At 44.4% G+C, this 13,709-nt stretch overlaps 1 protein-coding gene across 7 annotated transcripts in view; it reads left to right on the top strand.

The window, feature by feature from the left end:
• The first annotated feature begins 2,387 nt into the window (after positions 1 to 2,387).
• CDC27 (cell division cycle 27) overlaps positions 2,388 to 13,709 on the top strand; it is a 35,061-nt gene continuing 23,739 nt past the window's right edge. For 2 of the 7 annotated variants that reach the window (XM_072885554.1, XM_072885553.1), the window contains exons 1-3: positions 2,392 to 2,590; positions 8,762 to 8,837; positions 12,206 to 12,353. In XM_072885554.1, coding sequence (XP_072741655.1) covers positions 2,564 to 2,590; positions 8,762 to 8,837; positions 12,206 to 12,353 — 251 coding nt within the window. In that variant the 5' untranslated portion in view covers positions 2,392 to 2,563. Of the gene's footprint in view, positions 2,591 to 8,761; positions 8,838 to 12,205; positions 12,354 to 12,503; positions 13,401 to 13,709 lie in introns of those variants that run through there. The other 5 variants (XM_072885555.1, XM_072885551.1, XM_072885550.1 and 2 more) reach the window with 5 other exon arrangements.

Genomic DNA, 13,709 nt, shown 5'->3' with positions numbered 1-13,709 from the left:
AAACCAAAGAGACTCTTGCAAAGAGACAGACAGAAAGAAAGCAGTGGAAAATGGTGGAGAGAACTAGAGAAAAACGTGAGGGCTGTGAAATCCAGCCTCTGAAGCACCCTCGGGGTAACAGCCAGCCATGCTTCCCTTTGGGGACCTGTTCTGTCTCCTTAGGATAAAGCGGAGCTGATTTGTACCAAAGCAGGTTGGAATGACGCACTTGAACAGGCGCAGTATATACCTCTATATCTCTATAGCTATATACCTCTAGACGTGCCTTCGTGCCCTGCCTCCTCCTCTGCAAAAGCTGAGGATCCCGGGGAGGAGGCAGTTTTAGTCCCACAGGCATTTAGAAAAAGCATCTGTGGACACCCGTGAGTGACCCACATACACAGACCTGCACTTCAGGACTGGAGGAATCTCTATAAATCGAGATGTCCAAAGACAATAGCCAACACTCTGTCCTTTTATAGTTCGGACACTTGGAGTCCAGGGGACTCTGAGGAGAGGTAAAGATAACCCCCCACTCTAAGGAGAGCCTGTGGCTGTGTCTCCTCAGGCTGCGATAAGACAGACAGAGACTCATACCAAAGATGGTCTGGATGTCAGGAGAGTTAGCGCTGAGCCCTGTGAAATGGAAGAGACAGATGGAGCCAGCTTTCATCCTGAGGAGTTATCAGCAGCACACGGCAGGGCAGCGAGACTGGGATGAGGATGATGAGTACGGACCGTGCTCCTTGAAAGGCTCCCTCGGAACCCCAGACCCACGTACGCACACATCACCATCATCACCATCAGCGTGTGAGGCCAAAGGCCTTTAGGGAAAGCAGACACTTCTCTGTATCATGCTGTTTGCACCCTTCATGTTCAGCGAAATAGCTCGGGTCGACCTGATAGTGAGCCAGGTATCCATCCCTGGGGGAAAGCACTGCTCCGTGACCCATTTTGTTATTTGTCTCAGGTCAGGGATTGAAGAAAGCTTTGCCTTTCCATGCCAACCTGCTCACACCCTGAAAGCAAACACCTGCAGATTTACTGGAGCGATAACAAACTTGTAAATACACTTTTCAGAAATGCGGAGAAAGATGTGTAGAGAGTGGGGAAGCAGGCAGGCCAAGCCCTCCTGCTGTACACGCAACTTTTCAACATAAGCACCACGCATGCAGCTTTTATTCTCATGTAAAGATGCAGCCCCCTGCTCCCACTTGTGCTCTGCGGTGCTCAGCAGCACATCAGGCAGTGCCAGGATCCGTCCTTCAGGCAGTTGAGTGCAAGTGCAAAAACGGTATTGGAAGGAGCAGGAGAGAGCATAGAGTCTGTGTGCGTAGGTGTGCGCGCATGTGCTGGGGGTGGCGTTATGTGGTGGTTGTATTACAGGAAGCTTGCCGAGGGGTTTGGAGAAGGACGGCCTCTGCTAGTTGCAGGTGGCTATTAATAGGTCAGTATTTTTAATAAATTAAAGTTTAGTTGTGCATCTTTATTCCATCCTTTTGGGAAGGGGAGAGAGCTCTCTCTGTGCTGGGAGACATCAGACAAACTGGCACCTGCAAACAGATTCAAGTTGTAATTGTCAAATTACCCCCCTTGCCCCGGTACCCCAATCTGCCCATTTTACTCCTGGCTATCTTGGCTGTACCGACCTGGGGAGAGCTGGCAGCACACAACCTCAGGACTCCCCTGTCAATGATGGGGGCAGACCCTGTGCCATGCGGATCCCCTACACGGCGAGCAGAGACAAGGGAACCACCCGCCAAAGCCCAGCACCAGGGGCCACAGCACGTAGCAGGCCTCCGGTTATGGCGAGAGGCTGCAGCCCAGCACCGTGAGGGATGCGGGAGTTCCTGACAGGCCGCCGCAGCCAGGACACCCCAGAGCGCCGTTTTTTTGGTACAGAGTGTAAGCTTCTACCTTGCATGGGTGCAAAGGCGCTTTGAGGGACGAGCCCCAGGCTCCGGAGGGGGTTTCACCGCACTCCCTCACGCCGGGTGCCAGCGCTGAGAGCCTCAGGCAGCCGCCGCCCGCCCCACGGCGAGGGACAGAACTGCGCGGCTCCGTATTCCCTCCCTCAGCCGGCCCGTGTACGCTGCCGTCCCGATGCTCAAGGGCACCGAGGGGAGGCCGGGGCGGCGGCACACCCGACCGGCCCGCGGCCCCTCAGCGCCCCGTCGCCGCCGTCGGGCCCGCTCCCTGCCGCCCCACTCGCCGCGCCGCTCGGCTCGGCTCGGCTATCTCCGGCCGCGCTCGGGCGGCTCCGTCGGCCGAGGTGCTTCCGCCTGGCTGACGAGGGGGCTTTCCCAGCTGTTTTCCGTCGGCGCTCGGCTCTTTCCGCCTAGGGCTTCGGGTATTTCCGGCAGGAGGTTCGGGTGTTTCCGTCGCCAGCTTCGGGCGGACTCGGCGCTTGGCCGGCCTCGTTCCTTCCCTCCCCGCCGCCTGCCCCGGTAACGGTCGCTGGGAGTTTAAATGAGCAGGGGCCGGGCCGCGCCGCGCCGCCGCCGGGACACGCACTGAGGCGGGGCCGGGGCCGCCCCGCTCCGGACTCGGCGAGGAGGAGGAGGCGGAGGCCGGGGAGAGCAGGATGACGGTGCTGCAGGAACCCGTCCAGGTACCGACCCCTGGGCGGCCTGGGCTCGGGCTCGCCGCCACGCTCAGGCCCCAAGGCCCGGCCCGGCCTGGCGGGGGGGGAGCCGGACCCGCCGCGTCGCCCGCTCCCCGGGGGAGGCCTCCCCGCCGCCGGGCCCTCTCCTGTGGAGGGGGGCCCTGCTCCGCTTGGGCCGCTCCCGGGGGGGCTGCGGGCCCCGGGCACCCCCTCCGCCGGTGGGAGCGGGCCCGGCCCGCAGGGCGCTCCGGCCGCTCTCCGCCGCCAGCCCGGGCTCCTCCACCCTGCCGGCTGGGAGCCCGTGGGGCTGCTGGGCTTCCTCACTCCTTCGTGCGTCCCCTCCCCATCCCCTGCGCCTCTGGGACGAGCTGCCCTCGCCCTTTCTGCCCCTTTCGGGCCCCCGCCGGGGGCAGCCGGCCTCCCTGCGGGAGGGATCGGTCTCCCGCGGCACCACAGCTGAGTCGGCTTCCAGAAAAGGCCCTTTCGGCTCCCCCCGTAGATCCCCTGGGAGACCTGTTGATACCTCTCTCTCCATCTCGCTTACCTTTCTGCATTTGCTGCTATTGCATTTTTAAATGCTTACAGCGTGCTCAGCTCTGTACGTGTTGTGCAAATGAAGGACGTTCCTTCTTCCCAAGGAGTTAGTACCTTCAGACGGATGGGAGACCTAGGAGAGAAAATAATGTAAATTTTGGTTTTGTACCATATTTTAGTCTCACTGCAGTTACCCTGATGGGCTTCCTGCTCTTGTTCTCAGTCTTCCCATCGAAAAGGCATGATTCACAGAATGAAGAGTTGCTTCTTCTTTCCACCTTCCCTGTATGCTCATTACTCTAACTATTCCGTAATCTTCATTAATCAGGCTTCTTATTCATGTTCCCATTAGTTTTTTGATTTCTAGCTTTTTAACAGGGTAGGGTTTTTTTTTCCTAGTTATGCTAGGAACCGCTTGCTGTAAGTGTTGTGGTAGTACATGATTGTGTTCTGTAATGAACATAGTGAAAATTCTTGCTTTTGGCTCTCCTCTCTCCTTTTAATGAAAAGGTGGGAGGGGAGGAAAGACTTTTCCTGTGGAAGACCACCCTGCTGACTTGACCCTGTCTGTGCAAGATGGTGACAGTGATGGCACTCTTGTAGACCAGGGTTTTCTGTCCTTGATGCCACTGTTCTGTTCGTCCCCTCTCAGAGCGAGGGCCAGCGTGTTGCTGGAAACGCTTTCAGCCACCTGGCCCCTCTTCTGTAGTGGTTGTACTTACGCCATTGCTGTTACCCTTGGAGCTGGACTGGTGTTTTGCACCAGTTGGGCCTTCTAGGAAAACATGGGATTACAATAGAAAAGGCAGCCAGAATGCATTGGGGAGTGAATGACAGGAAACAATATTTAATGTTTCCGGTACTGTGCTAATTAGACTAACCAAGTGGAAAATACTTGCTATTCTAAGAGTTCCCTGATAGAAATGTGCAGTCGTGTTTTCATTTTTCAGAAAGGTAAAGACCTCTCTAATGGTGTTCTCCGTTCTCAAACTCTTATCAGCTTGGATGTTTGATAGGGCTTTGCCTTGCTGAATACATCTGTTTAGATTCTGTCTGCTTTCAAATGCCAAATAATTCCTTAATCAGTGGTTCTACTGGTGTTTGCATTGCTGTTATATCCTTGCTTCCAGCACTACTGGTAAGTTTAGGATTTGTTATTTGTTGTGGCCTTGGACATATTGTTGCTTTTAATGGCAAGGAAGTCACCAGTGCACCATCCAAAAGGAGGTCAACGTTTGAGTTCTGCCCGATCTGCTGTTGTAGCTGTAGTCTTCTTTGTGCCATGGCTACGAGCAGTGGTGTAGAGATTGGACTGCTGTACTACAGGACCTTTCCAAACGGGCTCATGCTTGTTTTCTCACTAGTGTAACATGTCCAGTGAGCGGTCTCCATTTTGCAGTGCACATCTCGGTGAAGTCGATTGCATTTCTTAATTCCCATTTTAGCTGGAGTCTGTGTACTTAGCTCTGTTTTTCTGATTATTTTTTTTTTGATGATATGATTGGAAAAGTTGACACTACTTCTCATTTTTGTCATTGCAGAGACTTTTCCTGTCTATTTGTCTGTTCTCTCCCAGCCTTTCAGATGTCTACAGGGCTTAGCATTCCAGGAAAAAACTGTCATCTTTACAGTTGTGATATGCAAAGTATGATAAATAACGGAATCTGTGTGTGTATGTTGCCATATAAACGTTGCATTTTAATTACCTGAAATTAATGTCCCAAAAGGCATCCTGTTCACTGGTTAGATTTTTACTAACTTTTTTAATCCCTTAAGATGAACAAAAGTGCCAGAATTTACAGAGACAACAAACCTCTACTGTACTCCCTGATGTGGTCCATTTAAAACTCTTCAGCTCAAACATAAAGCCTTCTATCCCATGTACTGAGAAACAGACTGGATGCCTTCCGATATTTCTGAAAAACATCTTGGAAACAAAATGAACACTTTCCTTGGAATTTAGCTGTTCAAGGTGATCATCTGCTGTGACCCACTTGAATGGTGCTTGAACTCCAAGGCTGCTGTCATGGCTGAAAACATGCAATACCGATGTCTGCTTATTTAATGGACAGAGTTTGCATAAGTAGTAAATGCAGCACAGGTTATCACAGAAAACTGTTCTCCCCTCTGCCCACCCTGAAGGAGCCTTAAATCATGATAGAAACTGCTTAGAAAAAAAGCTTAAAGCTTTGAAAATAATTTCCAAGGCTATATAACTGTCAGAAGAGAACACCTATCTCTTAAGAGCTCTTTGGCTTAGATATGAAGTGACACTTGGACAATGCACAGGATTTTCTGGATAGAAGATGGAACTGTCTGAATCTGCTTTTATTTTCTTGCTCTCCTCTCTGAGGATGCTTTGCTGCAAAGCTGTGGCTGGTATGGTAGTTTTGGAATTCCCTGTTCACTTTGCATTTGCAAATTAATGCATATTTAAAATGAATGACTAGGACCTGGAGGTTTATCTGGTCTGCAAGCATGCTTAAATAAAACTTTGAAACGCTTCAAGCTTCCCTCCCGTCCATGTTTGTAGCCCTGAGAACAGACATTGCAACCAAAGTATCTCAACTGCTTTGCACACTCTTGAGGAGGCTGCTTCTTTGGGTTTCTGTTGACAGGTTCCATGTAAAATTTGATAACTACCATAGGGAGGAAACTAAGACTACATTTGTATTGTATTTGTGGTTGTACTGTGTTATCCTGCTCTGAAGTCTTTTGGGATTAAATCATTTTTATTGGATAAATGCCCCCAAAGTTTTTTGCTTCAGACCACTCTTCTGGTGTGGTTTAGCAATTGTCATGTGCCGCTAATGATGTGTAGATGCATATCATTTCATCACATCAGTTCAAACTTCTGCTAGAACAAACTAAATTACTACTCTATAAAGAGATTGATGTTCCTGTCCAAAACTTGCTTCCTAAAAGGTGCACAACAAATCTTCTTTTTCAGTAGTTTGAGACACAGTAGTAGTTCAGACATCTGTTCTCATAGAAAATTGTTACTGCAGAAGTACAGCTGATTCCCTGCCACCTTCCTTTCCTCTTCCTGCTCTTTTAGGAGAGCGTGTGCAAGGATCCAGTCTTCAGCATTTGTCTGTTGAAGGCATGAGTCCAACTTGCATCTTTTTGGGTTGCAAAATGACAATTATTACATAACAGGGATACTACCAGCTGACGTCTTGCTTTCACTGGGACTCTGCTCAGCAACGATTGTTATTTGAGCCAGCGTGTAGTGTAACTTTTATAACATGGCTGTGACGTAGCCACGAATCACTTGTGTTGTCTCTTAGCCTTTGGCGAGATTTTCTGGCAACTTGCTCCTGTTTGAGAAGTCAAATGACATTGATTTCACCACCACCACCCCCATACCTTTGTTTTGTAAGCATGCTGCGTTACATCCCTGTAAAGACAGTATTTTTAACCTGAAGACGGCACAACTCGGATAGATTCATCTAAATGTCACTCGTGACTTGGTAAAGGAAGAGCTGCTTCTGAGAGCAAGAGAAAAAGAAGACCTTAGGCTGCTCTGACTTGGGTGTAGTCTGAAAGATTTTAACACCTTCCTTCTGTCTTGTACTTTTTGTACCGCGCTGTCTGCGGTGCACAGAACAATGTACAGCCTTGGAGCTTTTCAAGGTAAAAGGGAGTAATCACTTCAGGCAGACTCTGTGGCTGAAGTTATCTGAAGTGTGGAATACAGCTGGAGAGAAATAATAAGGTGTTTGTATTATAATAATAAAACTAAGAGAATTCATTTTTAAATACTTTCACACGAGCTTAGAAGTACCTGTTGACTTTCTAAGTATATTGTTGGGACCTACTGATAGAAAATAGTATCTCTGTAGAGATTTTGTGTATAATATTCTATATAGTAATTGGAAACTCTGGTGTGTACTCTTCATGAAGACTGTGTAGGCTTCCCGTGAAGAGAACTCGCACATTTTTCACACCCTGAGTTTGTCAAGTTTGTGTTGGAAGAAGTAGCATATGGTACATGTAACTCTGTGTGATGTTTGAATATTTATTTTTTTTTTAGATTAAATTGGCGCTTGCCTTTCCTACTGGGAATAGCATTACAGGGCTCTCTTTCTTTAGCTCTGGAAGATTTCTTTTAGTTTTGGAGTGTCTGATAGGTATCAGAAGCTAATTCTGTTTCTTTGGTTGCTGGTGAATACTGGAGGAATACTAGACCACAGTGCCTTGAGTTCATAAGTTCAGATCTTGTTTGGATCAGTAATAATAAAACTGCAGCAAAATGGCTGTTTGCTGCTTATGGGAAACTGCTTTGGAACTTGAGCAAGACTGCCAGATGGGAAGGAACTGCAGTCCTGATACCAACCCTGCTAACCTCAGAACACAAACCCTGATAAGCGTGCGTGCCACCACTTGTAATAGGTGGGGAGGAAAGGCTGAATAGATCTTAAAAGGAATTATTTTTCCCATTCCGCCCCTCTTTTACAGATAACAGAAGGCTTTTAATCTGATCTGAAGAAAACTGGCTTGAGTAGTGCTTGTTGTGAAACCTGCGTACCCCAGCCCTATTCTTTTGCTGGACAGCTCTTGCTTGTAGCTCAGCTAACGGCGACAGCAGTACAAGTAATTATGACAGCCGCTTTAATGGTGTACACAGTTTGTACACCTGTATGTATGTTTGATTTGCGTTTCATTGGGAGTAGTGCCATGTTTTGAGTCTGTACAAATATTGACAGTCCCAAACTCTTGAGCTTGGTGTTCATGAAAAAAGAAGATAGTACCCTTAAGCAGGTAGCTGGTTTTGACCAAGTATGGGTATGTGAGCAAAATGCAGAAGTAGGTTGCCTTCATATATGTCTGTATATATCAATTTGTCCATCTCATTTGCATTGCATTCATTCTTGTGTGATACCTCATAATCCTAATTAGTGGCAGTGAAGACGTGGCTGATGAGCAAAGACCCAAACAGAACACCACAACAAAAAGCAGTGGATCGTGTTCATCTTGGCTCTTAAGGGAACACTGATATCTCTTCAAGGGAAATGCTGTATACCTAACATACTACATCAACAGCAGTCTTATATTGACAACTTCAGACACTGACATGATTTCTAGTCCTGTTGAGTTTTGGTTTGGCATGTCTCAAGAGGAGATAGTTTAAATGGGTTTAGGCATAATTAAAATGAGTTGAGCACCCTAACTTTTTCCCACCTCCTCTGCCCCTCCTTGGGCACAGCCAAGAGCAAAATGGAATATTCTGGCAACCAGCTGGGGGTGTCTTTTGTTCTTACCTTTACTTAATGTGTTATTGTTTGGTGGTAGTTTGCAATAATTCGTGCTCAGTTATGCACCAGGCTAAAACTCAGTAAGGAGTGGAAGTACTCACTGTTATTTCAGTGTGTGCTGGCTGAGGCTTATAGATGGTTGTGTATGGTAACTGGTCAGCAATGTTCTTAGATTGGTTCATGACTTCAGTGCTAAGTTGTTTTTTTTTAAGTCTCTTTATTGATAGTTGAAACAACTAAAACTTGGCCTGCACATTTATCCTACTCCATTCTTCTTATGACTCCAGTAAAACAAAATTGAACTTTGCCTTTTGACAGTAAGAGCTAACGAGGTTTGCATTTTTAAAGCTTCTCTCTAACTTTAGATTATTTTCTTGTCTTGCAGGCTGCTATATGGCAAGCACTTAACCACTATGCTTACCGCGATGCAGTGTTCCTTGCAGAAAGATTATATGCAGAAGGTATGTACTTTGCAAATACGAAGTTCACGTTTTTTCAGTTTTGATTTAGGATTTTTGAGCCTCTGGTCCTGCTTTGTTTTACTCCTGTTGTTGTGATAATGAAGTTTAACTTTCTGCTTGGGGAAAGTGGAAGAATGCCTCACAATTAGGTTGGAAAATCAAATAATGTAACAGCAGCAATGTTATTTTACAGTAAAACCTCCTTAAAAAAAATTAAACTCAGAGTTGTATGTTTAAGTACAATATTTATAGCGATCTGTTGTATGGTATCAAATGGGAGAGAGGGTTTTTTTTTAATAACCTTAAGCATTGCGTGTCTTCCAAGGGCACTTGAGGATAGATGCAGTATGCAAATTCTACAAACTGTCTGGATATTGAAAGCTGTCTTTGCTAATAATGCTCTTCAGATATGTTGATTGGTGTGTTAGCTGAAAGAGATGATCTGGTGATGATGAGAGAAAAGTGTAGTGAAATTGAGACAATGAGAATCGGAACATATGGAATAGGTATCTCCTGTTGAATTCTTGTTAATTGTTACTTCATTGTAAAGCTGTCAGATCTAGGATGTCTTGGATGCTGAGCAGGCAGCAGTAACACAAATCCGTGCTTTTCCTGGGTCCTTCAAAGACCACTTTCTTCTTGTGTTCTAGTCCCTCTTCTTCCTTAACCTTTCCTCCATGACCTCAGATAAGCTTTTTGTTCTTCTCTACTTCTTTCTCCTTGATACTGTGTTTGGCTTTTCTTCTCTATTTTGAAAGGTATTGTCCCCTAATCACTAACATAAAAAAACAACCCAACCCTTAAGCTAAAATATAAGCATAATATAATTTCTCATGCTAAACAACTTGAGCTTATAACGTGAATTAAACTATATAACCTGTTTCATGCTCCATGTTTTGTAATGAAATGTTTTGCTTTCAATGTTTTTCCTGACGTGCCCACAATGCACTTCTTAACAATGGAAGCACACACCTAATTTTTGAGAAATAAAGACTTTTTTTTCTTTCTTATGTCAAGATTACTTATGAAATCTGGGGTCTTCCATCTGGTACTTAAATGAGAAGTGCTGTGTAGAGTATTATGGAACCTTATAATCTAGGTGTGCATAAAGGAAATAGTGTTTTAGGGATGACATATGTCCCCTGAACACAGCACACTGTGAGATGCAGGGAAATGCTGGATTGAAGGTAATTGCCAAGGATGTAGAACCGAAGAGAATCCACTTTTTGCAGCAGCCAAGGGGAAAAAAATATATGACTTGATAGTGACACTATCTTTGCAGAATAATACTCTGCAAGAGTACTTCAAACAGCTTTTTTCAGTGACCAACAGTGCTGAAAGAGAACAGCATGCATGCTGTCACTTGGTTCAAGCAATTAACTACTAACAAAACGTCCGGCTTGTGGTTAAAATAAGTAGTTATACTGCAGAGTAGAAGCTGCTGAACTTGAATACGGTGACTCCATATTGGCAGTAGGGATTTTACCCTGAGAAGAACTTCTTTTCAGTCCACCTGCAATTGCTGTCCTTGTGGGGACATCTGTGGCTTGGTAGTTTCCCAGAACTCTCGAAATGTGTTAAATTAGTGGATAAAAGAATTGATTTAACTTTAATTTTCAAAAAGATCTTCTGGTGTTTTTAGGATAAGGCTAATAAAATGTCCTCTCTTTGGGTCTTCAGTTTCCATTATCACTGTCTGAGTGATGACACAAACTTAAAATAGTCAGTTTTCAGTGTAGTAAAGGATTTGAGCAGGTTGCCCAAAGAGGTTTTTGTACAATGCTCGTAGTGATTTTTCTGAAGAGTTCCATGTAGGTGGATGAACAGACATCAGAATTGTTTCTTTCAATTCTGAATTCCATTTGCATGGTAGTATGTCCTGAAAAGTATAAAGTAATGTGGGTTTCTTAGTTGTTTGGAGATTGAAGTTGCTTGCCTTTATATCCAGCCTTTCTTTGATTTAAAATACATAGTTGCGTAAGGGTGATTTGAGTGTAACATTTGGGGAAGTACAAAGAATAGGGTAAGACACCACAGCTGTACATATTCTGTGAGTGTATTTGGATATCTCCCTCTTTTTCCTTAAAACCCAGAAAACCGAGTTAAAATGAAGTCATACAGATGTTTCACACAATCATAGTTTAATGCTCAGATTAACGCCACAGCATGGTAATGCTCACTGTTGCCTCACAAAAGTACGTTATCTGGCGTTTAAAGTTTCAGCTGATAATTTTACAGTAAGGTTTTAAAGTTACTTCAAGGGTTAGCTCGCTGTCCTTTATGCTGTAATCACAAGTAAAATTGGAAAGTCTGACCTCAGTCTTAAATCTGGATGCCAAGTCAAGCTGTTTCAATAGAACATTCTTGGTGCAGTACATAATTCATCTCTGCAGTGGAAGAAGTGTTGAAGCAGACATCAAATCTAAATACTTCCAGTTTCTGCCATAGAGAAAAGTTTGTCTTGATTACTCTTGTTGTCTATTTAGATAGAGGTGATTTTTACTGAAGCTTGACTACTTCATTCAGAATTTGGAAACTTGTGAGGACTTCAGCTTGGGGAGAAGATTTGTAGGAGAGCTTGTCCCTATCGCTACTTCCTGACATAAAATAAATAAAGCATCAGAATGGTAGTCTTAAGCCATGTTCCCAATGAAACAATGAGTGTAGGCAGCAAAAAGGGCAAGACTTAATGTTGGGGTAGAGATGACTGGTAATTGACTGACTCTAATAGTCATTAAAATTGGAAAATCTGCTCCACTAAGTCATGTGAAGATACAGCATCAAGTGCTTTAGAAAACTAACAGAAGTAAAATTGCAAACAGGAAAAGACCACTTGACATTAGGATTAAAATTGTTAATTAGGCTACTTAGGCTGAAACAGATCTTCCTTCTGAAAGTTCTTGTGCTTCCTAACAGCCATTGTTGTGCCAGCGGTTACGCACCACTTAAGCTAGTGCGAAGCGTTACTAGCAGGTGTGATAATACTCTGAGCCAAGTCTTGCTGTGGCCAACGAGTTGTTAAAGTAGCTCTGTTCTGCTAGGAATGACTGCTTTGCTTGACTTGCTGTTATTTTAACAACAAGCTGGCTAATTGCTTATTTAGATTGGGTAGCCAGAAGGATCAAAGTTCTCTTGCAACAGTAGATGTTAAGAGTTGGTCTGACTACAAGAAAATGGCATATGGAAGTTTGTTATATGCCAATGAATAAGGAAATGCACTTCATTCAGGAATGAATTTCTCTAATATCAATACTCGTTTTCTTGTATCTTGTTCTAGCTGGCTCTTACTCCCTGCTCCCAAATTCCTTGTATCAAAATGGTAAACAACCAACTGATGATTTTTTTTAATTTTATTTTTTTATTTTTAGTACATTCAGAAGAAGCACTGTTTTTACTGGCAACGTGTTACTACCGCTCAGGAAAGGCCTATAAAGCATACAGGCTCCTAAAGGGACACAGCTGTACTACTCCACAATGTAAATACCTGCTTGCAAAATGTTGTGTTGACCTCAGCAAGTAAGTAAATACTTTATGCTCTGTCCAGGGTTACAAATGCATTTTTTATGTTTGGATTTCTCTTTGAAAGCTGTCATATTGCATAAACTAGTAATTAATTGGTCCTTCAGCTCTAAAGGTTATTATAAGTTCAATTCATTTTGCTTTCAGATATGGACCTAACGAACATTAGCCCATATTGCAGAAACCTCTGAAAAGTATTGAATAACTTACAAAGGAGCTGTCAAGCTGTGTAGGGGGAGAAAACATTGATTGCTGAGATGACTCAAGGAGACCACTCTGGGAAGTGCTTGTTTTGGTTTTGTGTTTCTCTGATACTTTGCTTATTTCATTAAGTGTTTCCAGTATGAATTTAGTGGAAAGGCCACTTCCCTCAAACAGGAAGCTTGCTCCTCTTACCCACTTACTGCTAATGGGTGGGCGAGGGAAAAGATGGCAGACAGAAATCTGTTTTTTAAAAACCCACCACAAACCCACCTTGAATCCACATCCAAGAATGCTGTGTTCAACATCAAAATTAACCTAGACAGGGATGTAGTAGCGTCAAGGTATTTTGCTGTTTTTCTGGAGTCTAACAGCAAGAGTATATAATTAAATTGCTCAAGCTACAGGCCCTGATGCCCTGGGAGTTTGTTAATGAGGGTATTTCACTTCTATATAGACCTTTCAGCTCAAGTGTAGGAAACAATGTCTGGCTGGGGTGCAGAATGGAGAGGATGAGGCACCAAGAAAGGCAAAAACTTTTGTTCAAAAAACTTTAAATACTGTGGGGGTTCTTTACAGAAGCTTAAACGTCTTTCTACAAAACAGCTTGTGGTTATGTGTTGTGGCTTGTTTGGTTTGGTTTTTTTGAGTGGCCTTCTTTCAATGACCAAAAAAATAAGTTTAATTTATTTAGAATAGGTAACGTGATGTTTGGAGTTTCTCACAGTACGATGCGATTATTTTTGCAGGATTTGTGATCCTGCTCACGACATGTAACCAAAACGCAGGCCTTTCCGGAGGCAGCAGGGGAAGCTCCTTAGTCTTTGATACTCTCTTTAGTAGGCAAGTCCTTTGACATCTTTAGAGTAGCGAGGATGTCTTGCCTTGTTGTGTTTCTTTTGACACTCTTTTAACACTTCTGGAGCTTTTGGAGTTTCTTTGCATCTTCCGTTGAAAGGGAAATCATGTTAATGCTCTACTTGGAAAGGTCCCAGTGAAATAAATTTTGAAGCTGATTGTTCCCTCCCTTGCTTTTACAAAGTCTGGTGTGTGCATATAGGACACCAGCTTCTGAACTGATTTCAGTTAGATAGGTGGGATTTCTTAAACGTATTCTTTAGAATTTGTTAAATTTAACTGTCATTGCTGTTA

This window comes from Ciconia boyciana, chromosome 22 (assembly GCF_034638445.1).
Source record: "Ciconia boyciana chromosome 22, ASM3463844v1, whole genome shotgun sequence".
Classification (NCBI taxonomy): Eukaryota; Metazoa; Chordata; class Aves; order Ciconiiformes; family Ciconiidae; genus Ciconia; species Ciconia boyciana.
This window is presented reverse-complemented; position numbering and strand designations above follow the sequence as displayed.